Source organism: Mugil cephalus, chromosome 10 (assembly GCF_022458985.1).
Source record: "Mugil cephalus isolate CIBA_MC_2020 chromosome 10, CIBA_Mcephalus_1.1, whole genome shotgun sequence".
Classification (NCBI taxonomy): Eukaryota; Metazoa; Chordata; class Actinopteri; order Mugiliformes; family Mugilidae; genus Mugil; species Mugil cephalus.
In genome coordinates, this window is record NC_061779.1 from 5,811,463 (window position 1) to 5,837,318 (window position 25,856).

At 41.4% G+C, this 25,856-nt stretch overlaps 2 protein-coding genes and 1 long non-coding RNA gene across 4 annotated transcripts in view; 2 read left to right on the forward strand and 1 right to left on the reverse strand.

Annotated features, from left to right (window-relative positions):
- Nucleotides 1-611: 611 nt before the first annotated feature.
- On the reverse strand, nucleotides 612-12,175 carry mlycd (malonyl-CoA decarboxylase). Its single transcript, XM_047596897.1, has 5 exons — nucleotides 11,387-12,175; nucleotides 7,115-7,227; nucleotides 5,830-5,986; nucleotides 5,271-5,423; nucleotides 612-2,591 (listed from the first exon to the last, which is right to left on the reverse strand). Exons 1-5 carry the CDS (start codon nucleotides 11,930-11,932, stop codon nucleotides 2,046-2,048), a joined length of 1,515 nt encoding a protein of 504 aa, XP_047452853.1. The 5' UTR covers nucleotides 11,933-12,175; the 3' UTR covers nucleotides 612-2,045.
- LOC125015199 lies at nucleotides 7,236-14,842 on the forward strand. Of its 2 annotated transcripts, none has more exons than XR_007113565.1 (2): nucleotides 7,236-7,394; nucleotides 14,562-14,842. It is a non-coding gene; the product is annotated as an uncharacterized LOC125015199 (long non-coding RNA). The 2 variants fall into 2 exon arrangements; XR_007113566.1 differs by lacking the exon at nucleotides 7,236-7,394 and adding an exon at nucleotides 12,255-14,468.
- A 1,471-nt stretch (nucleotides 14,843-16,313) lies between these two features.
- The window catches only part of zgc:173742 (DNA topoisomerase I, mitochondrial), a 31,543-nt gene continuing 22,000 nt past the window's right edge, over nucleotides 16,314-25,856 (forward strand). The window contains exons 1-5 of the mRNA XM_047596895.1: nucleotides 16,314-16,464; nucleotides 16,744-16,882; nucleotides 18,116-18,170; nucleotides 18,937-18,983; nucleotides 22,791-22,910. Of these exons, the coding sequence (XP_047452851.1) occupies nucleotides 16,767-16,882; nucleotides 18,116-18,170; nucleotides 18,937-18,983; nucleotides 22,791-22,910 (338 nt within the window). The 5' untranslated portion in view covers nucleotides 16,314-16,464; nucleotides 16,744-16,766. The remainder of the gene's footprint in view (nucleotides 16,465-16,743; nucleotides 16,883-18,115; nucleotides 18,171-18,936; nucleotides 18,984-22,790; nucleotides 22,911-25,856) is intronic.

Below are 25,856 nucleotides of genomic sequence, written 5' to 3' on the forward strand. Positions count from 1 at the left end.
AAAATGATAACAGGTCCTGCAGCCAGGATGTGAGAACATGAGAACATTAAATTGTTTAGCAGTCATTTTAGCCCCCTCCTCAGTTATTCCAAAAATAGCAATTTGAGGTGATGGGACTAATGTTAGCTGTAGTACCTCTTACATAAGTACTCCACCAAGCTCGGGCACGACCAGAACATATGAACTAGGTCTGCTGGTGCCTGAGAGCGTCTATCATAAATGTCAGAAAGGTTCGGGTAAATCCTCGATAATCTGGTCTTGCAATAATGAACCGTATGAAGAACCTTAAACTGAATGAGGGTAAGCCTCGCACAGGAGGAAGATGAATTTATTGTGTGTAGTAATGTAATCGGTCAAGGTGATGCCCAGTTCAGTCTCCCAACTAGTCCTGATCCTATGAAGGGCTGGAGGTGGGGCTGTTGAAGATAAATGGTTATAGATAAAGGAAATGTGTCCCTTCGCTAAGCTACCAACCGGGAGAAGATGGTCGACGCCCAAGGCCGGTGGGACCTGTGGAAAAGTTGAGAAGTTGGATTTGACAAATTTTTGAGCTATTAACAGCACTTTCTCCAATTCTGGCTCCCCACAATATAGCATTTTTTTTTTTTTTCGCCTCCAGCTAGCTACCCGTCATGGTGTGGTTATAACTTCGACCGTAAATCTGATCTGACTTTTAAAAATCTAAAAGAAAAAAAAAAAAAAAAACGTAAAATAAAATAAACATCACTCATCATCATTATTCTCACTTCATTTATGAAATAGTTCCCAATTAAAAGCTGGGGGAATTTTTAAACCAGCTCACGGCTCCGTAGCCACTGCCATCGTCGGCATGGCAACCGGTTCCATATTGTCCGTCCGCCTCCATTGTCGGGAAGCCCTGCCACCCCACGGAACAAAAGAAATGCACGGGTGTCTCATTATTGAGCATCTCCGGAGACCCACGCTCGTCTCTCAAGGGCATCCTTTAAACAACTGTCCTTTTTATACTCCTTTACACTCCTCCCCGCTACTTCACAAGTGAAGACTATCAATCTAGCCATTTACTTTAACTTTATTTCTCACTCCATTAGTTTCTAGGACACACGGCGGCACGAAGAGAGAAAATGGTGGGGTGGGCGCGGGGGGGTATAAAGACGGAGAGTGTGAAAAAAATGAAAAGAAAGTTTGGCTCCTCTGAGAGATAAAATGTAATTTCACAGTCAACTTGCTGTGATATATTATTTCACAACAATGGGGTGTGGGCTGATATGAGCCCTGCTTGGCACCTGTATGGAGCAGTTAGAACATCAGCGATGGCTCTCTGGAGAGATTGGTCGTCTCTGTGTGTGTGTGTGTGTGTGTGTAAAGTCCAAATTATCCAAAAAATAAATAAATAAAATAAAATAAAATCACCTGAATGGAATTACCAGGAGGGTCCAGCCCAGTGGGTTAGCGTGAGCACAGTCAACTGTTAAATATAAGCAGCCACAATACATGTACAAGAAAAAGCAAAAGCAATTTTGTTTAGAGTTATTTAATATGAAGTAATATTTCCACCCTGTGATTTCACGCCTTTGTGTGTTGAGCTTTAGTGGGAATAAGCAGTGTAACAGCAGGTGGAGAGAGGAAAGAAAAAAAAAAAAGAGACCAAAATCCAATTCCCTCCCATTCTTCACGTGTTTGAAGCGAAACAGAGCAGTCAAATGAAAGAATCTAAACATCATTCACTCCTGTAGCTGCACTCTCTTACCAGTGCACACGCTGTTATCCACGAACGTGCACTGGCACTGATAGATGCCTTGTGCTTCATTAGCTGCAGTCTGTCCTGGGAATCGCTCACAAAATATCAAACAGCTACGGCCAGAAATCCAATGAGGCAAATAAGTAATAATCAGCTTACCCCTGCCTCCTGCTTTTTTTTTTTTTTTAAATCTTTCATTGGGCGAAACATGCCCAATATCAACAATCGATATCAGTAATATTAACAGTCAATTATCAACACCAGGTGCAACGTAACCTGCAGCCCAAACGACTAAGAGTGTTCCTGGTGTAATCTTATCTTCTTTTTACAGTTTGCTGTTCTTCTGAAATTGGGACACCAGCGCCAGCACCTGATCCGTCGCCGTGATGACCTTATTCTGCAGGTAAAGAGCGCTGTTCTTAGACGTCTCGTTGAGGAAGTAGCGATAGTTCACCATGATCCCGCAGGAGTTCGCCACGCCCCGGGGGCTGGTGTCCGCGTGCCAGTTGAGCCGCCACATGGTGGCGCCGTTTTGCAAGTGGAAGTTTGCCACCGGGTTGAGGGCGTAGCCCCGCCTCTTCTCGCCGTAGAGGTACCAGGCGCAGAGGCGCATCAGGGCGGGCTCCAGGACGCGGGTCAGCCTCTCCGAGCGCATCCACTCGCCGGTGCTGATGAGCTTGCGGAGGGAGTCGACGGTCGCGGCCCCCGGGCTGGAGTCGGTGGCCTGTTCCACCTCCTTCCACTCCTGCTCGGAGAGGAGGTCGAAGGCTCTGCCCTCCTTCCTGTACTGGCTGAGCAGGCCCTGGAGCCAGGAGGAGAAGCCTGGGATGGGTGACAGGCTGGAGAACTGGGCCATGTGAGGGAACTCACTCTGGAAGACATGAGGAGAGGAAGAGAAAGGTTAAATTCAACACATGGAAGAGGCTCTTTCTTATCTTGAATTTCCTTCTTTCCCAGAATCTGTAGGTGGTGTCAATGTTTTCATGGTTTTAGAGCACAACAGTTAATACATGTGACAATCAAGTAATGATGTTCAAATATTGTTAGGTGCTTTGTGTCCAATAAGTTGTGACACACTCAGGTATGCCCAATAGTTGTGGGGTAGTGGGAGGCTGGTCCATAGTGGTTTAGGGTTAGGCTTCATGTTTTTTGAGTTGTTTCTAAATCGTTTTTTTGTGTGTGTGCATCCTGTTGGGGGACGGCTGCCGCCATCAAGGTGGGTCATTGCTATGGGGGTGGATGTGTGTGTGGTCTGGTTCATGTCTAAGTAGCATCCGCACGGATAAATGCCAGGACCAAACGGCAGTGGTTTTAATGTTGTGGCTGATCAGTGTGGTTGTGCATGTTTGCAGTTTCTTTGACCAAAACAGTGAGGAGGAATGTTTGGGTGAAAAACTCAGCATTTAAGGTTTAAGAAAAAAAAAGTCCTTTTTTTCCATTTTCTGTTTTACAAACAGAACACTGAATCTTATTTATGAGATTTGTAAGACATGAACATAAATAAATCATAACCAGCTAGGACAGAAAAGAATATACAACTACAACAACAAAAGAAAAATAGACAGGGTAAGGCAGCAGAGATTTGATCTACAGTGGAATATAAAGGGCACCAGTTTTGCAACAGTGAGAATAGAATACAGAGATGAGCGCATAACCTCGACATCAAAGCGCGAACAGAAATTTCTCGTTGCGCAGGGCTCTCCTTGGACCTTTCGTACGTCAGGCAGGGGAGGCATTACAAATCCACTCCACCGCTTGACCGTCCTGCCCCGCTGACGGAGATGGATGATCCCTTCCCTCCCTCTTATTCTATCCTCCACCTCCTCCTCCTCCTCCGTCCGTTGCCTGCTCACATTTAATACCTGCCCTCTTTCCTAAACCCGGCTCCCTGTCCCGTTGCCCCGGCGTCGCCTCGGTCGCGCACAGGCCAGTCACCCACCCGGTCTCGTGAGCCCTCCTCCACCCCGCTACCCGTCTCTGTGCTCCCGCGTCTCGGCTGATAAGTGACGGAGCAACGTGGCAGGCGGAGGAGTGAAAGGCTGCCGATGAAAGTGGAAGCATCAGACAACCCCTGGAGGAACACGCTGTTGTCTGTCTGCCTCACTTTGCAACATTGTTTTCCTCCCCCCACCCCTTGATTTCACCCTCCTTTCACTTCAGAATCAAGCCCTCTCGCTTCACACGTCCTTCTGGTTCTCCCTTTGTGTTGCTCCTCACCACACTATATCACAATCTCGCCGTCCTCTCTCCATCCTCTGCTTTTAACTATTGTCTCTTCACATGTCGAGAGCGGACAAGGTTGGCAGAAAGAAAAAGAAACGGGGAGATGGAAATGAGGACAGAGGCAGTAATAAAAGGAGGGGGAAGGAACAGAATACAGAGGTGAAAAAAGGATACAGAGGGAAAGAAGCTGCCGCGCCGGAATTGCGCTCCAGGGTCCAATCTACAAAGACAAGCAAGACGTCCTCTTTTCACCTCAAATCACGACTGTGACCTTTTCTTTTCCACTCTATCATCCATCCATCATCGGAGTAGTCCCTGTGTGGCTGTGCTGTTCCTATCTTCACCTTTTATGTAAGGTAAAGCCCTGGGCTCTCTGCAGAATACGAGTCTGGTACGGCGTACTCTCCGAGGTAAAGCACTGCACTTACACCGTCAGGGACAACTCCCGCTGGGATCACACGAGTTTGCATTGATGGGATGTTTCGTGTGAGGTTTAAAAGTTGCGCAGAAGAGGTTTCTTTTTAAGACTTTATACTTGCCAAAATACAATGTTCATGGTCAAATAAAACGAGTTAAGGCTAGCAGTGTAGCCTTAACTGGACTCTCTACTACAGAGAGGCGGCTGAAACACAAAGTTCCCAGACCTCTTACAGATACAACATCATTTTTAAGGCTTTTCCAACCTTTGACGCAACCATGTTTGCAGAGCTCATTCAGTGGCTTGTTGCCATTAATGAAAATACCAATAAGTACACCGCTCACAGCAAACATCAAAACAGCCCTGTTACATGAATAAATAAAGTTAAGAAACAGCTTAAACCTGATTTTTATGAGGACATGCTTTAAAGAGCAGTCTCCCATCTGGTGAATAGAGTGACTTTTGATGTTACATTCAGCGTTCCAATCATTTAACGAGTGCTAGCTGGAGTGACTCGACATGAAGGGCTCTTTCGTTGTTATTGAGAGGGATTGACGAGATTTCATTACCGCGAGCACTGCTCCGTTTTTGTGTATGTGCACTTACGCCTGTGTAAGCACGACAAGCCAAAACAAGCATTTATGAAATTTATGATTTCGCTCCGGAAAGTAAACTAAAATTGTTCCCGTCTTAGCTTTATTTCTCATTAGAATAAGGCTTTCACCAGCCGAGCAACACCTGAGGATGAAAGCACTTCATCGCAGAAGAGGAGCTAAGGGAGCTGCAGAGGGGTTAATACCTGAAACTGTCAAAATAAGGTGTTATTATCGAGCCATAATGAATTAGTATTTCACAGTAAGCATTTTAGTTAGCGCCGAGTACGAAGCCCTCCCGCACACTTTCACCCACCTGCAGTTCTCGCACCACCCTCTTGATGAGGTAGTTGCCCAGCTCCACCCCTTGCAGACCGGCCTGGGTTGAGGAGATGGAGTAGAAGATGGCTGAGTTTATCTTATTCACATCCTCCTCTGAGTCAACGGTGGCGAACTCGCGGACAATGCTCTGGAAGTAAAAGAAAACACTTCTGCATTACTCATGCAGATGTAAACCTTCAGTATTCCAGACGGCCTTAGCTGAATATCTGCCGCAAGGAGACCCGTGAAAATAAAAAAAAAACTGTGGAAATCGCTGCACAATATGATGCCATAAAATAGTCTTTTTTTTTTTTTTTGATGAAACCACCTTTTCATCACTGCAACAAGCAAGAAGAAGATGAAGCGAGCACTGCAGAGGTGCTCCCAGAGGGACGTGTAGTTTAAAGGTCATGGCATTGTTTTTCCACACAGAAATAATCCATTTGTCGACTGAGAGGAGGAACAAAATGGTAAATCCCAGATGTGTATCTAACCTCTGAGTCGTGGTAAAGAGAAACAGTCCATTACAGCAGCCTACGGCTATTGGTTCTAACCTGTATGTTATCGGAGATGTCTTCCGTGAGGGCCACATGTAGTACAACCAGGGGCTCTCCCGGCATGGCGGCGTGGGTGAAGGCATAACAACGTCGGTACGGTCCCACTCTGCGCTTTAGGTCAGTCCAGTTCCTTACGGGGTGCACTGCCTCATACCTGGAACGGGATTTACATTCAGTGATATAGTTTTCATTCTTTTTGCAAAACTTTTTTTTTTTTTTTCATTTATTGATGTTAACATGCTTTGTACTGATAACGGCAGACTTCAAAATTCAGGGTTATTTCTCAAACAGTGCGTCTGTGCAGTACTATAAATTAGGCTTAACCCTGTTGACTGCCTAAGTACATGGACAAGTAAAATATAAGTAGCCTCATGCTTTTAACTTTACCTACGAAAGCGCCTCTTACATGACAAGTTTGATGGTTATAGTAGATTTCAGAGCGCCAGTTCCATTATAGATATAGACTACAATATAATAAACCATAGGTGAGTAGCATCCAGGACTGACTCCTATATAGTGGGAAAATTCTACACATTGGATCTGCTAAGCGCAAAATGCAGGTACAGCTAATGGTATTGTCCTTGGTCTTGATAGTTAGTAGCGATAAGTTAGTTTAATGTTGGCAAGGGTACGATTTTTGGAACTGGGAGCTTGGGAAGGTTCATGACTTCCCATTTGTAATCAGAGTAGTACTGACCATTTGACAGTTTGTCTGTAAGCAAGTTGTCACATTTGTCAAACAAACACTAGTCAGTGATAACTTAGTGTTAACTGTCCCATTGTAGATGTCATCCAACTCCATTCTTGTGTCTCACATGATATCCTGAGGCAACTAAACCATGACAGATTACCCTTTGCCCCTAGTCTTCGGACAATAGCGTAAGGATTCCCAGATTGGGTTAATGTTAGTACTATAGATATTATTCTACCTGGACGTCAGGGCATCTGAAGTTAGAGAAACTGAACACTGTGTTTGATGTATTCCCACTGATCTTGTGCTTTTGGTTCTGAGAGATCGAATAAAAAAGCCACAACCCTGCAAACTGTTTAGATGCTCAGTGTTGCCCTCGCTATAGCCGTGTGTACTGCATTTAAAGATGCGCAGGAATCTCTCGCTCGACAGGCCTGCTGCGTCTGCCACCGGTTACTAAGCTGTGAGCGGAGAGGGTTTTTAGCAAAAAGTCGATTTTCATGCTATGTTATATAAAGGACACGCAAGAAAGTGAAATGGGTGCAGAGAGAATGAGGAGAAACACAGCGTGGGGTGCACGATTGGCCTTACTGGCTGATCTTCTGCAGGATCTCGCAGGGTGACTGCCAAGTGATTCTCTCAAGCCGGAGCAGACCCACTGAAAACCACTCGGACAGCAAGCTCTTCAGCGTACCGTTCAGGTCCTGCCAGAGTTAAGAGGCGAGAGTTTAGAATTAACATCCACATCCAGCTGATAATCAAAAACTCAACACATTCTTTCCCCTTTTTTTGTGAACAGCTCAGCGGCCGCTCAGACTATGAAAGTAAGTCTCACAAGGAACAATAAGGCCACGGAACACGCTATACCCAGGTATGTAACCATTTGTACAGAATTTTACTGCAGCGATAGACAGATTTCTTTTATATCTTTTAAAGAGATAACACTATAAAATGTTCCCCAGAGATTGCACTTTTTATATAAAGAGCGACAGGGAAGTCACTTAAGTTTGTCTGTAGGCGATGAGCAGTGCCATGCCAATTCTTACACATTGTTCCAGCTTTTACTTGGGTGTCTGTATGTTGTTTGACTGCCTTCACATCATGAATAGTGATTTGTCCGTGTTTGCATTGGGTATGGACGGGGCACTTCAATAAACAACTTGCCATTTCAAAGCAGGCCTGTCCTCCAGCAAAGGTCAGACTTCATTTAAAGCAAATCTCTCGCAAACACACAAACAAGCGCAGACAATGCACACGCTCAAGCACATAAACATGCCTCATATTGGCTGTTCCATAGGATGGCTTCTCTTCGGGCTTACTTTAATGCCGGCTTGTCAATCATAATAACAGCTAATACAAACAAGCGCGACTACAGTCATGGTATAAAAGCCGCCGGACTGAATTTCTCGGCGAGCAGATATCAAACAACGTTTAAAAATTATTCCCCCATATACGGAATATGCGTAAGGCTCTGAATTATTCAGCTCAATGGCTGGGAGTGGAAAATGCTGCGGAGTGAAGAGCAAATCAAAAGTAACCGTATGGAGTTAAAAAGAAGTTGAGCAAACTTCCATCACTGCTTGTTTGTGTTCCTCAGACTTCCTCGGAAGCTGCCCGAGGGGAAATAATCTACGATGGCCGATAATCCCAGTTTGCCTTTTTTTTTGTGCGGCACATGAACAACACCGCGTGGGGGTAAAGCCGCCGCCGCCTTGGGTAGCCAATTCTCACCCGCACAAAAGGGGAGGTCAAACTGAGATGTGTATTCCATTGACCCAGCAGAAGATGAAGTCTTTAGAAATGGAAGGATCTAGCATTCAAAGCCCCGGGTTAGGAGAGAGACGGAGGAAAGGACGGAAGGGGCAGAGAAGAAAATCCTTCATTCCATTAGAAAGAAAATGAAGCAGCACTTTTTGACACAGAAGCCGTATCAATGTATTGAGGCGCCGATGCTGTGAGCTGATACGGACTGTGCTACAAGGCTGTCTGAGCTTGAGTTATTTTGTGATTATACAGAGGGACAGAGGCTGCAGTGCTGGGAAGGAACAGTCCGTCTACCCGAGGCCAAATTACCACTGACTGCCTCAGTGTTTATAGGTCACACTCAGACTCTGCCAGAACCTTTACTCCACTAGGCCACATGCCACTTGTCAGCCAGGCCATGTGTCACTGGGAAAAAATAGTCACACGGATGTTTTATGTAATCAACCACTGTAGCCAACTAAAATCCCTGTCCCTCGGTCAAAGCTGTTCTAGCTTTATGACTGAGAAAAAAAAAATAAAATGTTGCATGCAAACTACAATTATTATGGTAGAAAATGTTGTGAACATGTGATTATGCATGAAAAAAAAATATAGTGATACCTCCAAAAAAAAAAAAAACACCCAACCAAGAGAGACTAATCTAGTGTAAAGTCTAGAGACATTCTTGCAAGAACCTTGTGAATTTCAAACTTAATTCTCATATATTCTTTCCATTCTTAGCTGATGCTTTTTATCATCATGTTTTGATTGCCAGCTGTCCCTCCCCTGGCAGGCGCATACCATCAATTCAGGTGCTAAAAGCATCAAATTTACCATGACCTTTTCTCATTTTTAGCTCAATCAATTTTTGAAATAACAACAATCAAAGATTGCTGGACACCACCGACACCGAGGTGGTCAGCACAGAGTAGGAGTGAGAGCTCCGTAGGTAGCTTAGACCTTTCTACAAAAGCTCTCAGTGTGCCCCGGTTATTGAAATTAAATGTATCTGAACCACCTCACAGCAGGAAAAAAAAATAGATACTGTGCAGGAGAAGGGAGATGAGAAGTCCTCTGGCGATAGTGCAGTCACGGCCTTGGATAATCAAATTACACTACAGCACTTGACACTTGATATTACATGATAGCCAGGTCAAAGAAGGACATTCGTTTCTTTTACAAAAGTAAACTTTAAAAATGATCGGAAATGCGAGAAAAACTTTTCAATTTATCGTCAATCCGCCCCCAAAACGACACATAACAGGATTAAGCACTCTTACATTAAATCTCAAGCTGAGAGGACTCATACACTTCATATAGAGACCCAAGCAGAGGCAGACATTGCTTTAAATTAGACCATTAAACATTAACATTGTTCTTTTCCGATACAAAATGAAAGCTTTCATTCCTAATGGCGAGCCTTTGTATTTTGTATTATGCCTTCATCGTTACGCCACTGGGGCTTTCAGCTTGTAGTATGGATAAAAGAGCTGCTGGTGGCCTATGATACATAAAAAGCCATTCTCCAGAGCACAGCCTTACATAAAGCCAGTGGTCGATTTATAAATCCTGCTTCACATCATTTCAGTTTGACTTCAACTTTGAGCCGCGGCGAACACAAAGGAAGTCGGACCGACCAACGACAGACATCAAGCTCAGTGAAAAATTCAACCTGGAAATAAATTAGACCTGCATACTAATAAGAAAGAAAAATGAATAATGATAAATAATGAGGTTGTTAAGGGACACGTATTTGGCAACATCAGCAAGCTTAACGAGTTATTAATTCGAATTTTGAATAACTTCTGTTTTGTCTTGTGGACGATTAAGTAGTGCGGTTTGAATAACGATTGAGTAATGAAGACAGTCACTTGCTGCAGTTTATGCAATCCACCTCAGAAATATGCTCTCGGGTATCGATTTTTGGAACTTGCTGTGAGTCCAATTTTCTTCGCATTAAATGACTGGCTGTGTATTAAACTTGAAATTATTCGATATTTCTGTGGTTTGGGGAAAACAAACTAAACCACCAAGACACATAATTTGCATTTATTCTGTCAAACTAAGTGCACAGAATAAATTTGTGCTACCCTGAAAAAAAATACCCCACGCTTAATCTGTGGTCGGCATGAAAACTGTGATTATATCTCATAGATTTATCTATCTAGCTATCACAAAAAAAGTATTGGAAACTATTATTTGTGGTAACAGTGCTCCTGAAGTTAAAACAGAAAAAGGTAAAATGATTTTCAGTTTTTCGGCTCCTGCTGCTTGGAATATGTTGCTAAACGACATAAACTTGAGAATTATTTGATGTTTTTAAATCCATGATGAAGATATGAGAGGTATTCCTGTTGTATGTATGTTGTATGGACAGGTCTTTCTTAGAAACAAAACAGATTTGCAATCTTAATGGGACTTTTCCTGGTTAAATGAAGGCTAAATGAAAAAAAAAAATCAAATATGAGGTACATGAATACAGGCTTTTCTGGAAAAATAAGTCACTATAAAATGTGCAATTAAGGGGGCAAAGAGCAAGAGGGCCATGTCAGCGTGATTGATTTTTCTTTTCCTTTTTTTTTCTTTTTCACCTACGCCTTCAAAAGATTCATTCAAAATATTCATTACATGCCTGATTTATATTCCGCTCTTTTGCTTTGTCGGTGCAGTGGAGTGGCTCTTGCCTCTTTAGGTACAGAGGGGAAAATTGTTAAGGGGTCTATTTTTGTTAACACAAGCGCTTTCCAGTAAATGTGGAAGAAAGCTCTGATCAGGGCTGTAACTTGATCTGCTCACCCAAGACATGCCGGAAATACTAACGAAGCCTTACAGTGGTTAGTGTCAAGCTTTTTTGCTTAAGTGCCATAAATAATGAGGAAATAGAACGATTTAGTGCACCATTGAGGAACTGGGGCAAAGGTTCATGGCACTCCAGTCGTGTTGAAATGTGAACCATGCGACGTGTGTATGTGTGCGTCAGTCAGCGTTACGCTATACCCAGCTTGCAGGTTCTCTTAAATTACATCACATGAAGTGTCTATATTGGTTCCTGTAGCATAAACTCGAAGCGACTCCTTAAGCCATGCGGGCACCCGTAGCAAATGTAAACAAACGTATTACCCTGATATGCGGGCTCTCGCTTGCTTTGGACGAGATTATTTCGAGCACGTCGGCTCGGAGATCCACCAGAAACTTCACTCCCCCCTCGACTTTGCTTATATGACTGAGCAACTGTTTGTAACGGGGGGTCAGGTAGTACCGAAGCCTGTCCTCTACTTGTAGAATAGTCGCCAAGTCCCGAAGCTGAGTGTCCAACAGTTTCAGGGCGAGCTCCGAAGCGCCTTTATGGTCCACGCCGAAGTCCTGCGACAGCTTCGCCAGGAAATCCCGTTTGTCTTCCTTTTCGAGACTTTTGTAGAAATGCATGAACTCCAGGCTGTTGGACTCGGGAGGAGGGGGGGACTTGTCTCTCGTCTCGTATGAGGGTAAAGGTACAACGACTCTCGTCAGAATGTCATCCATACCCGAGTCACCGTTGCGAATTTTGGTAGAGTACCAGTGACAACCGTTGACGGCCGGGGCCTCCAGAGCCAGTTTGACGACAGTCCGGTGTCGCCAGCACCTCGTACTGCTGCGGAAAGCGCAGATTGCACGGAGGGATATCATCGCTCGGGAGGGAGCTCAGCTGTCCGTTTGGAACCCGCGACCAGTGAACACACGGAAAGGAACCACTTCCGGGTGCCTTAAAGAGACAGTGCACACAACAAGAAGGTTACACTGCCCTCAGTATAAAAATTGCAGTGATTGGAAAAAGCAAGGACATGAACTGGCCAAAAAAAGTCGCCATCTGTATTTAACTAAAATATAATTACTGCATAGTGAAAGTAAGAGCATTCCCACATGTACATTGCAAAGGGAACTCAAGGGATTGGGACTGTGTAGACCACTAATCAGTGAGGCTAACTGGGAAAAAGGCTTCAGTTTGTTAGGGAGCATAAAGATTGGACTTTAGAGGAAGAAATGGAAGAAGGTCATGTGGTATGGTGAGTCCAGATTTACACTGTTCCAGAGTGATGGGGCTTCAGGTTAAGAAGAGAGGCAGATGAAGTGATGCCCCCATCGTGCCTAGTGTTTACTGTACAAGACTGTAGGGGCAGTGCTATGATCTGGGGTTTTCTAGGATCAGCAACATTATGCCCGAAGAATGAGGTCAGCTGACTATCTGAATATACTGAATAACCAGGTTATTCCATCAGTGTATTTTTTCTTCCATGCTGGCACGGGATGACAATGCCAGAATCCTGACATTTTTTTCGTGGTGGCTTTTGTTTGGGTTAGGGTCTTTACACATAAACATGCCAATGTAAAGGGTATTTACAGTCGATGCAAAAGATCATGAAAAGTTTCAGTATTTACAGTGAGATGAAACATCTAAATATCTGTGGTCTGTAGGTGAACAATTGCTTTAAGATGTTGGATAAAACCTCCATAAGCTAAAGCTATCACTCCAACACATGATGAACAGAAAAGACACTTTTGTATAATTTATGGACAAAGAGGCTAATTTTGTAATAGGCCTATAACATAACTTATTTTGTGTAACAAATCCATAAGCAAATGTGAAAAATAAGTATTATTTCTTTTTGGTCATTTTGTAAATGTAAATGATCTTGCATTTATACAGCAGATTTCTACTTACTGGACAAAGACTCTTCGTTTCACTTCAGTGTCTTGCTCATGCTCATGCTTGGGTGCTCTGAGTACCAATCTATAGAAATACAAGCTCATCTACCATTTACATTCAGCTTGAGTGGCTTCAGTGTCTTGCCCAAGTAGATTTTGGCATATGGTCCATAAACTGGGGATCAAACTGCCTACCCTCTGGTTCACGGACAACCCTGACTACTGAGCCAAATCTATTCCAAATCAACTTGAGTAAAATCAGCTGATTTCTGATAATGTGCTCATACATGAATAGCTGATGATACAGTTTTTTTTACTCCGTCCTCATTGCCATGCTGATTTTCTATGTGTCCATGTGTCCTTAACCGACCCATGTATCAGTCAAATGGGATAGCGGGGTAAGTGTTGTAATTCTAGAACAAATTCTCTTGTGTTTATTTTGCCTGTGTATTTTATTTATCTTGAAGTTCCTTTTCTGTCTATGTGTAAAACAGCTGCCAAAACTGCTTATTGAGTTACATACAAGTGCATCCAAATTTTTTGAAAAACAATCTGCATCTCAAATATTAGCTTGGCAGGAAGATGATGATTTCCAAATGGAATATAGTGGAAACATTTTGAGAGCTCATTGTGTATTATCAGATCATTCATGATTCTTTATGGCTGGTAAATGCAAGAAAAGTAAGTGGCCACGTTGCAACACAGTTACATTCCTTTTACCACCCTTTGCTTTTGCAATCTGCAGACTGTTACATCTTTAACACGGGCTGTTCACCTTTTTGTTATTCAGCTACACCTTTAATTAAAGTGAACTGCCTTTAAGAGTTTCCGGCACATGGAGTGTGTTTTTAAGATCCACCCGACAGCTTGTCATGAATATTGTCTTTTGATTTCACAATGAATAAGCATGTCGCCTTGAGCACAACAAGGCCCTGAATCATATATCTTTATTTTAACATAGAAACTAGTGTAGGCTACATAAATCACAGTACTTGAGTTTCTATTACTATTATCAGCAAAGAGATGTAATTGAAAAAACATCCTCTCAACAGTGCAGGTAATGGATTTCTTCCTTTTGGATAAGTATCAAATAAATCCATTAGAAATATATGTCACTGTGTTTATTCTGTCACATTTGAGTATAAGGGAACTACCATTTGATGGGTCGCATTAACATGCAGAATAGCATTTAACAGATAAATGCATAAAGGGGAAATGATAGGGCAGACAATGATGCTCGTCAATTTGTTTCACCTGTATCTGATTTGGAAGCTGCAGGAGGCCGTTACAGGTACGGACGTCACTGAGCATTATATTACAATCTTTATCTGCCTGCAGAGTCTTACTTATAGAGTTTTTCATATCGCTGACACCTAGCAGCAGACATTTATTGATTGGAGTTTTTTTTTTTTTTTACCCTCCCTGAAACTATCTTAGTGTTAATGTAACATGACATGAGTTGTGTTTGCGTTCAACATTGAAATTTCTCCTCGGCAGCGATGGATCACATTAGCCTAAAGTGAGAACTAAGGATTGCTCTTCATCATCCACAATAAAAGTCTTTCTTGTTCCTATGTATTCATTCTTCTTGGCCTTGTTATGTCTCTTACAGTACAGTGTGCTTTGTCAAGGAAGAGCTCTGGCAACCTTCAGACGTCTACCTTAATGGGACGCTGTGGGCTACACACATCACGCGTATTATCACTTCTGCCCGCAACACATTTCCACTAAGATGAAGCCTCCTCCTCCTCTATTGGAAACCATCATCCAATTAAGAAGAGAACAGTGTAAAATAGCAGTTGTTTTTTGTTTTTTTTATCTGTAAATAATTTATATCCTGAAATGTCTGTTATTGTTTCCAGCAGAAGCAATAAACAAAAAATAATATTATGATCCTGTTTTTTGTATTAGTCCCATAAATGATGTATTAGGTTTCCATGTAAACAGAAATACAAATTCCAAGAAGTATGTCATACATTTTTAACTTCATTCCTGGGGAAATTAATATTTAAAATTTGACTTAATGTAGTCTCTCAAAGAGACATTTGTTTTGACAGGGATGTTACATTTCCAGGAATTCTTGGCAACCACCAAGTATTTAATGAAATATTCCCTCTTGGTGTTGATGGAAATGAATGTTTACCTCGGAAAAGGATGGGCTGAGAAAACAAAGAGGGCTGATTGCACTGTGGACTAGATTGCCCCTTTAGAGAGGATAAACGAAATGAGAATCAACATTGCAGACCTGAAGAGCTGAAATGATGACACTGCAAATATGCAAGCCAAATGATGATGCACATGTGTGTTGAGAGTAATCAGCTGCCAGAGTGAGGTCACCAAAGACAAGAACTTCTTGAACTTTTCTTGCTTCCTGAAAGGTGAAGCTGCAATGACACTACAGGATGCTTTATACCGGGTTCCATAAAACCAGATTTGACATGTGCATTTCTCAGGGTCTCCTGTGGTGTCTGGCAATACAGTGTTGTTAGTGGGGGCTTTTGGGTCTGGTAGGGGAGGGGCCTCTGTGGATCATTCTCACAGATACTTGATCAGTTTGGGATCTAGTGCAGGGGTCTTCAACATTCTTCATGCCAAAGACCCCCAAACTGATGGAGAGATTAAGTAGGGACCCCCTACCTATTATATATACTATATACCTATTATTATTATATATGCTCCACATCAAACTCTGCCTATACATTATTATTATCATTTTGCATTCAATATATATATATTCCATTAGATTTTAGATTTTGGAGAGTAATTAATATCCCGAGACCCTGTGTCCTCATATGGGGACATTAACTTTAAGGTTTTATTGCAGCTTATTCTGCTTCATTTAAACTCGTTGTCCTTGTTAGTGGACACTTTAGCCATCTAGCAGTAGCAAAGGGTCAATTCTCTAGTCGGTAAAAACATGATAGCCCCATCAAATTCTACAGTTAAAACTAGTTTCTTTACACTTTTTAATGATTCTAGTTCGATATGACCCACAAATTTAACTAATTTTAAAACGATAGCAAAAAGCTCGCTATGTAGCAATCACTTGTTTGAGGACATTTGACTTCATTGTTCGCAATTCTGGTTTTGCTCAGCCAGACTTTATTATAATATAAATATTTAAATAATCCCAGTGTCCACATATGAGGACCTTCAGCTTCCTGTTGAAAGGTCATGCTTAGTTTGTATACTTCTTAGGCCCAATTACCTCGGAGAAATTAAAACTGCATATCAAACAAAACCTGTGTGAGCAGAGTGAGGCGAAAAGTAGCAGAGTCATAACTAAGGATCGTAAATTTCAGTAAATCACAGTTTGTTTATGCCCTGCGAATGCGCCACATAAAACGCAGCCATCGGGGGTAATATCTGAATCACAGGACGTCCCACGTAAAACTAATCCCGTGAGAACGTCAATCAGAATTCAGCTGAGGTTGACGCATGCTCAGTTCAGCGCTAGCAAAAATCAGACCGGTGAGACTGCGCGCTGGTTCACCTGAATTTGGACCTCTTAAAAGGTTTGTATTTTCACACGAAAATTATTATTATTTTTTTTTTGCATGTTTTTAATTAAATTTTGTGTTTACTTTATATGCAAACTTAGGATAAGATATATGTGCCGTAAGCTGTTTAAGTTTTTAAGTCTGCTCGTGGAGTGCTGAAGCTTGCTAAGTATTTGGCTAGCTAGGAAGGCCAAGTTTTTTTCTTTAACAAGGCGGTTAGAATATAAATGCTGTGAACCGTGGTGACCATTTATTTATTGTTTATTCTCTTATATGGTTTGTGGTTGTTCACAGTTTTCAACCAAGGGACTTGAGAAATGGGAAGAGAGAAGGACGCTAAAGGAGACGCGAAGGCCAAGCACAAAGCGACCAAACTGAAAAAGCTGAGCGACTGTGAAAGCGCAGGTGCCGGGGGAGATAGCATCACGAACGGGTAAATTGAAACAGAAAGATGGATTTTGGAAAGTAAAAGGGGGGAAAAAAAAAAAAAAAAAATCTTTGGTGGACATCTGCAATTTAGCCAACATTTGATCATCGTCCCACTGTCGTGTTATCAAATGAGCTGCGTGAATTGATGCAGCTGAATTTGCTCTAATGATATTAATATATGCACATGACATCTGCTCAACATCCACACAGGGCTCACATCAAAGCTGTTTTTTTTTTTTAAATTTCTTTTTTGCATGAAACATAGCCTTTCATGTCGACGAGATGTAGAGACAAATTAATTTGAATTAAAACAAAACGTATACTCATAGGCTGCATAACACGTGGCAGTAGCTGTGTGCCAGTAAAAGAAAGAAAGAAAGAAAGGAAAGAAATAAACTAGTATTGCTGCGAGGAGGCTGTTGCTGCCTTAGGACCGTGCAACATTCAGTGTGTGCATTCATTTCAGCGGGTACTCCATCTTCGTATGAATAAATTAATTTACTTTGATATCTGATGCGTTTATTACCTTGCCTATGTGAGCAGACAAATGAATGCCGAGTGATCTGTCATTGGCTCCTGTAATTGATGAGAGCAGAGAGATGAATAGACACCTGTAAGCGCCACTGGCAGTAGAGCAGGCAGCTTTCTGTGACAGCTAGCCTCGTGTTATTTCATGGCACGCTGACTGGATTACTGATTAAGGACCAGCTTATCCTCCTCCAGCTGCAAGAATCGTGGAACTAATTTTCCCCGAGCAAGTGTCACCTGCTTTAACCGTTGTACTGCCGCAGTCGGATGTTCGAAATGTGCGATTTCCGAATTAAAAACAATTAACTCGCGCAGCTCCGTTTTTATGCTACGTTCAGCCCTGAAGGTTGGAAAGGTCAGACTAAAAAGAAACATGTTCAGAGCTCTTGGGGCGCGGGCGTCCTCTTGGGACACCGCTTGTCTGATTTGTGACATTTCAACATGCCAGACTTACACAATCCTAACTAGGCACAGACATGAGTCTAACATTCACCTAATACGCCTGAAAGCCTTCACTTGGTAACCGCGCAGCTTGAACTGTATCTTAGTGGCCAATTTAGTCATGTCAAAGGAGTAAAGGTGGAAGTGAAGTTCTCCTTGCAATTTTTTTTCCCGTTTTCTGTAACTGCCCATGTATTTCCGACAAGAATCCTGCATCACTAACAAGCCTTTTCTCTTCCCTCGCGATCATCCCCTTCCTGATGGGAAGCACAAAGCTGACTAAATCCAGAGAAAGGACTGAAAATGGAAAATCTCATAAGAAGGTAAATTAATTCAGTTCTTCTTTTTCTACTGTTGTGGCTCAAATGTGACCCCATATCCTATTTAGTGTGAACTTGAATCAGGACAGGACTCAATTGGAACTCAGCTTCATCGTGACCCGGGACGAGATGGTGATGATGGTCATGTGAGTCCATCCGGTGCTCGTCCCGTGTCTTGAATCAGTGTGCCAAATGCCAGGATGCAAATTCCATCCTTTGTCAGTCACCCAGTAACGCCCGAGCACTGATTGTGAAAACTACAGTATGTGAAACAGCTTGTCCTAGTAGGTCATGTCCATTCTATTTTAAACCAACAACATTGGTCAAGTGTGTTCACATGCATCTCTTTATGCAAACAATCATCATAAATCATCTTAGGGCAGCATTTTTACAATTAATCCTGCAACTGTTGATTTTTTATTTATTTATTTTTTTAAAGGTATTATCATAAAAATGTTTGAACTAAACACGTTTGCAGTGATGGGATTTTTCTGTTTGATCATTTTCTGTTTATTTCTGTATGTACGTCCCCTATGAAATAAAGAAATATGCTGGTTTAGATTTGTTCACTGGACTGCGCTTGTACCTTCTAATCAAGGGGCTCAAATAACAGATTTCTGACCTATAAGCTAAATATTGCCATAGTATGATGATGATTTCTTGCATTATGTTACTGTACGGCTATGCATAAAAACAATAAAAGAGCTATGTGAGTGTCCTTTCAGTGCAGATATACCATGCTGAATTTTAGTGTATGTCCTCCCCTTAGGTCAAGTCACCAAAGACGGAGACCCCGCAGTCGACCAGCAGTACCAGGTAGGGATGAGGTCCCAATGCCAGGAGATTATATACTAATAAAGGCTGAAATAATAACAGGCTGCTATGGTGCAATTGTGTTAGTACATCTTTCTTTTTTTTGCCTTCTCCCTCCTGAGGTGATGGAAATTAATTCTTGTGTTTTGATGTTCGGGGGGCCCCGGACAGAAGCATTCCCATTTTATACAATGTGTTAAGCTGTCGCACAGAAAATTAATTTGACTCTGCGCTGAGGACAAAGATCTGTGGCTTGTCAGGAAAGTAATAAATGAGGATGCATCGTTGGGAGTAGTTGGATTCTCAGCAGGGTCTTGCCGGGATGGCAGACTGTGGCTGAAGGCTCGCTGTGCGGAATCTGTCTCTCAGCGGCGTTTCTATAGACTTGTTAATGGATTATTTTCCCGATGTTGATTCAGCTCGGCCCAGCGTTGTGAGCGACATTTCAAAGGTGATGTCGGTAGGAAAAACAGTTTTGTTAAATTCTGCCTTTTAATGTTTCCCTCGAGAGCGTTTTTCTTTTTCTCCGGAAAGGGCTCAGGTGGCGACAGTGATAGTCGAGTGGGTTTCATGGAGGGAGGAAAGTTGAGGCCATGCAGCAGAGTTGGGAAACATAAGGCCATTAGAACCAGTGAGCGTAAATGTCAATGGACGCAGTGACCCACCCTCTTTTGTATAGCTTTTTATGGATTTTGCTCAGCGAGGCAGTGTACCAAAGAACATCACAATTTCTAAAAGTGGTCTTTTTATTTCCCTCCACATTCGGCACTTGAACACCAGCTTGAACTTGTCCTCGGTACACACTTAAAATTTGCAAAGCTTTCTAAAATAGCAGCGAGGAGAGAGCCGGATGCGAGCTTCTCCGCTGTGCTCGCTTTTTAGTGAAGCTCCTGAGGAATGGCTGTGAATGTGACTCACTGTGACACCTGCAGGCTGACACCGGGGTTGCTGCATGCAGTTGTCACATTAAAAAAAAAAATACATAACCTGATGGGTACTGATGCACAAAGCCTTATGCAAGGGGAACCTGTTGTAACGTATTTAATCAGGGTGGTTGTTTTCCCCTTGCTCTTAAATAAAAACACACAACATATAGATGTTTGTGACGTTTGACTTAACATCTAAACTAGCTTTCCACTAATAAACCAAATAATAATATCCCAATGAAGATCATCTGTTTATTAGCAAAATATTGCTGGATAGTAACTGGAATAAATAAATTAATTAATTAATAAATTCTTCCTGCTTACGTTTCTCTACAAGCATCTACACCTTGATGGTTGAAAGGTTTGAAACAATAAGTTGTTCAAAGAAGTGTTTTGGAAGGATGAATAAAACTCGACGAGGACATGGCCCTCCCCCGGGGTAAAAAAAAAAAACATTTCAAGTGCATACGTCTCATCAGGTCGTCTTATTCAGAGTCCACGTAAACAGTTTAATTGGAATCTGTAGCCAGTGATGTTGTTTTCTTCTAAGCTTCAGCACGAATCCGTCAGCAACAAAACTGCAAAAAGAATCTGTCATAGTCTTGAATAAAGCAGGTTCTACTTGACACCAAAATGCTAACAGCTTATTATTATTTATATTTCAGCAAACATTTCCCTTACAATAGAAGGAAAGGTGCGCATGTTAATACCACGAACCATCTCTTTGGTGGGGATGGGCGATATGGGCTAAAAAAAAAAAAAATCATGATAAATTTCCATTTTGCTATTCTGGCAATCAGGATAAAAATCATGATAAAAAATATTACAATTTACAATCCCTGTTTGACTCAATCTGTCGCTGCAGTCTGTCTATCGAGCTCCAAGATGATACGTACCAGTTGTAGTCAAATAAGCTGCTTAACTGCAGGTTTAGGTTGGAAGTTGTGGAGAAAAATGTAGCGAGTAATCAAACGAGTCTGAAATGTGAAAACAGCCACATGTCTTCCACCAGGCAAAATTAAATCCCTTTGTTTCTGTCTTTCCCTCAATTGTTCTGCTTATCATTCTGCTCATCATCGGCTGAGTTTTTTATTATTTTTTTTTTTTAAATTTACTGTGAGGTGACCAGATTTCTGAAATGATATCCGGGGAAATTTACAGCTTGGAGATGATAAATAAATAAATAAATAAATGAAATGAAGAAACGGGGACAATTGCGATTTCATTTATTTTAACATAGTCATTCATATTTAAAGTGCTTTGTCTGTAATGTCAACAGCAGCACAAAAAAAAAAAAAAAAAAAAAATAGCAGCACAACGACTACCGTAATAGCTGTAATCTGCCTGCAAAATGTTTTTTCCTCATTCATAAAATGCTGAAAACTGGGCCATTTTCGGGGTCGGCTTTAGCTGGGGGACGGGACATCCAAAACGGGGACTGTCCCCAGAAATCAGAGATGTCTGATTGGTCTGTCCGGAGGATGTGGCTGCTTTCTCCTGACGCATTTGCTGGCTCTTGTCGTACTCCGGCTTGTGGTTGCTCTTAAGGTGGTGGGATAAATTTACGCCATTATCTTTTTTTGCAAACCTTACATTTGGGGCAAGTTTGTTCCACACCCACCTTATGATATCTGAACCAGTTCCAAACAAGTACGTCATCAACTTTTATCACAATTATCACCAGATGGTAAATTGTCATCGTGGAGGTTGTTTTTTGCGTTTTTTTGTACGTTAAGTTATCGCCCATTCCTACTCTCTGGTATATGTCATGCAATTTAAGCCATGATATCTTGACAACTATCCAGCATATATATAGTACCTAAAGCAATACAGCCATTCTTTATTGTTATTTACACACATGCTTCCTCTGTTTTGTGTATAATGTTGAAAAGGCAAAGCTAAACGATGAAACCGTAACGAATGCTCCTTTAGTTTGAATCTATTGGAATCCACAAATGATTTAGTTGTAAAACAAACAGCTCCTATGAGCTTTGTTTTCAGCCTGTACTCTCATAACATTTGCAAACCCGGTGGAGTCTTCAGAACCTGAGGGAAGGGTCATTATGTTCAATCTGAAGCCATCGGGGGTCACGCTGTAGAAGTGCAGAGACGGTGCATTAGCTACGTAAATGTGTTCCGGGTATTTACAGCTTTTACCAAACCGTCTCCTAACTGGGACTAGCCAGTGTCGCAATTAGTTGCTTGCGTGTTCTCCATTTCCCTCCTTATGTGTGTGTTGTGAAGCTCTGTTATTTATTAGGACTCCAATTAGTTGATTTCTTAATTTGGGCTGTTTCTCTAACCATCAATTCTTGGCTCAGTGGGGAAATCCAAGCTTGCTGTTAAATAATTATTTTTTATTCCTGACTGCATCAATTATGTCATTACCATTGCTGTTTCGATAATGTCACTTAATTATAACAATTATGTGTGATTTCTTGTGGTCAGCGAGTCATCATTGTGCGCTTAAAGATTTTTTTTTTTTCTGTTCCACATGGAAGGGTAATTCCAGTGTGGCAGGCAGCTGTTAAAAAAAAAAAGAAAAGAAAGCTATTAAGCTTTTATCTTCCCTGGTTATTAGCCTTTTAAGTAGGGGACTAATTTAAAATCAACAGCTCCAGACAGATTATAGCTGATAAAAATATAGAACACTTAATAAGATTATACAAATGTCTTTATTGAATTGATAACATTACATACCATACAGGAATTGGTTATTAATAATGGTGTTTGCTGTTTTACCCTAAGCTCAAGATGGTAGCTGTGGTTGTGCATGTTCTTAGATAGCTGAGTTATGTTTAACTCAATTAGACTAAAAAAGATCGCAGACCTGTGATTAAAAAAAACAAATGAAATGAACCACTCTTCTTTTTTGTGTTTGTAGCGATCCTGTGAAAAAGCAGCCACAGGATGAGGACTTCACTGAAAAGAAGAAAGGGATGAAACGGAAAAGAATCAAAGATGAGCCCGTGGAAGGCTCTTCTCATTCCACCGCTTCACCTGCGTAAGTCTGACCAGGTGACTGAACGTTTGGATGAGCCTGAATTAAAAAGAGTTTCACGTTCCTTAGTGTGGCTGCTCCAATACCAGGAATGAAATGAGGAGACATGAAGTACCACAGGTGAATTATCCAGCTTAGGTTAGTTTTATTTATTCATATCATTTGCAGTATATAATTACATCATCAACACAAGGACATTTTTAAGAAAATAGAGGAAATATCTCCAACAAAATCCATTAACCAAACTCCATCCCCTCTCTTTTCCTTTTACTATTCATTCCTTCTTTGCTCTTTTACCTACTTACTAAGTTATTTTCATTTTTACTGATCTCAGAAAAGGTGTAGACTGAAGCCAAAGCTTATTTTGTCCCCTTTCAAAACCGATATAATTACCTGAAACCTGTAGCTTTGTTCCTCATCTTTTTCAAGAAGAGAAAAACAAACACAACAAAGGCTTTGTTTTCCTCAGTTGGTTCCCATAACAAAACAGAACCTAAATTCTCCAGACACCTGATCAAAATAGTTATGCACTTGTTTTGATTTTTAAATAATTTCTTGAATATACCCATATGTTTATCTTTTATTCCAATTCAGTCCATAATTTCACTGAATTGGTCAGAAAATCATTATTTATTTGCTGCACATAATTACTTTTTGTTGGCAGGCAGAACAATTAAATACTCTTCCACCAGAGGGCAGAATGTAAATAATTAACCTGTCTGTCTACCTGCTGCCATTCAAACAACAGAATAAGCTATAAGAATAAATGCTGGACAAGAAAAAGTGCTCAGTCTGAACTGGGTTCTGGAGAAAACTCTAACCCAGATGAAGGTTCTGGTATGAGTAGTGGTCGGTGAGCCCAAGATTATACAATGAAAATGATCTTTGCTCTGGATTTACTTTTACTTCAACTGAGCCGACTCCGTTCTGCTCGGTGTGAAGGGAACAGCTGTGTAACAGAGCCGTGGTTCCAAGCAAACTTAAAACGCCATCTCCAAACAAAACACCAGTCCCTTCAAAGCAAAACACAAAATACTTTGTTCAACTGTGTGAACAGACTGGGAAACATGCAGCTTTATTCAGGGAAACCACAGAGATGAATGAGAGAGCTCTCAAGGCCGGCTACCAATTTGCTGAACTCATCGCCAAATTAAAACAACCACACACCGTAGCAGAGACAATAAAACTACCTGCCTGGAAATAAGCTGAGCTTTTCAAGCATGACTGCCTTATAAAACTAAAAAAAAAGAAAAAAAAAGAAGACTTCTATGTGTGTTTCTTCAATTCCTGTGAGTATATCAGCTTAAACAAGCCCAGATTTCACACTGAGTAAGTAAATTAAGAGTAGATCGTCATTATCTCATTATTTATACTACTTGTGACATTATTATTTGGTGGTGTGACTGTGGGGTTTTCCTAGTGTAAAATATGTGCCGTTGGGATACACTGAAGCACCAACACTAACGAAAAAGATGAATATAACGCATGGAAGGTTTTCACGGCGCGTCACCAGTGCGTCATAAATCTGGAAGTCGCCATGTTGGAAGCACTCGGCGACGTAAACAAATCACATGGTCTGGAAGTGGATTGTAAAAAATGGTGAATTGTTGTCGTGTTTCTGGCTGTACCAATTGGGCAGATCGAGAAAAACATGACAAAAGTTATTACAAGTCAGGGAGAGCAATGCCAAAATCAGACTAAAGGGGGCGCTTGTGGTTAGCAAAGCTAAACCAGGCAAAACATATGAATTTCAGTCCATTTCTCGTCAGGTAATTGAAATGTTGATAGCAGCGAGTCTGAACTAATTTGCTAGTGTGCTGATAATATAATTCATATCAAGACTTATATCTGATTCTCATCACATTTAATAGCCTGTTACCATAGCTACACTGTTCTTAAAATGTAGAGCTAAAATCTGCTGTATTTCTAATTGTATTCCAGGTAAAAAGTCTGACCTTTATCTAAAGGATGACCCAGACTGGCTGCCATCTGTCTGAATGATGGGTCAGCAACGATCCCCTTTAGAACGAAGTAGCTTGATATTATTATATATTATTATCAGCACACCAGAAAATTGGTTAAGAGCCACTTTTCAATTTCACTTTTACCATTTCAACCATTTCAAATCCTGAAAACACGTTGCCTCTAACATGGCAACTTCCAGATTTATGACGCACTGATGACGCGCCATGAAAACCCTCTATATCATTTTTGACTGTTCGGGACCTTGAAAACTGTATCATCGCTCCAAATTATCCATTGAAACACTGATGAAAAAGTAATTGGCACAATCACACCAATTGCTAAAAGTGCTGGGAAAAGTCCATGATAAACAAAGAGGTAGCTATACTTTATTCAGTGGTTTATCCATACATATATTATTGCATCTCTGTTAGAGCGAGCACCTGTCCCACTAAACTGGCTCCTAAAGGCTCCTTCAGAAACGTGCATTAAGAATCATTTATTGTGTACATCAGACTCATTCCTCTTATCCTTCGTATTTAAGATCCGCCGCTGTATATCAGGTTAACCAACTTCAGACTGCTTTATTTTATATAACTCACTGAACAAGTTACTTCCTTCATTTCATCCTGAAATGTATTCCTGCTCATGTATTCCCGTCACCAGTTTCAAAAACATTCCACCTGCGATAACTTCAAACTCAGACCTCCCATCTGTCAAACATCTGAGCTACAATTTGGAATAACTCACAGAGGTTCAGTGATATGGAATGCATTACCATCTCAATTTTCAAAAGTCTCTCCTGCTAATTTAAAGTCGGCTATAAAAGGTTTGTTTTTCATCGCTGCAGTTTTATCCTTATGGTTTTTCTCTTGTAAACATTCCATAGATCCGATCTGTACAGAATACATGTAAAATTGTAAATACCGATCGGGGTATGCGTTATATCAAACCCCAGTGATATGCCACATATTGCCTGCTGCTGTT

What these genes read in the sequence shown, in the direction of transcription:
- mlycd (XM_047596897.1), bottom strand. Translation starts at nt 11,932, where the DNA reads ATGATATCCCTCCGTGCAATCTGCGCTTTCCGCAGCAGTACGAGGTGC. An exon ending in ATCCTGCAGAAGATCAGCCA is followed by an intron (nt 5,987 to 7,114) that starts GTAAGGCCAATC and finishes ATCCCGTTCCAG; the next exon opens with GTATGAGGCAGTGCACCCCG. An exon ending in GGGTGGTGCGAGAACTGCAG is followed by an intron (nt 2,592 to 5,270) that starts GTGGGTGAAAGT and finishes CATGTCTTCCAG; the next exon opens with AGTGAGTTCCCTCACATGGC.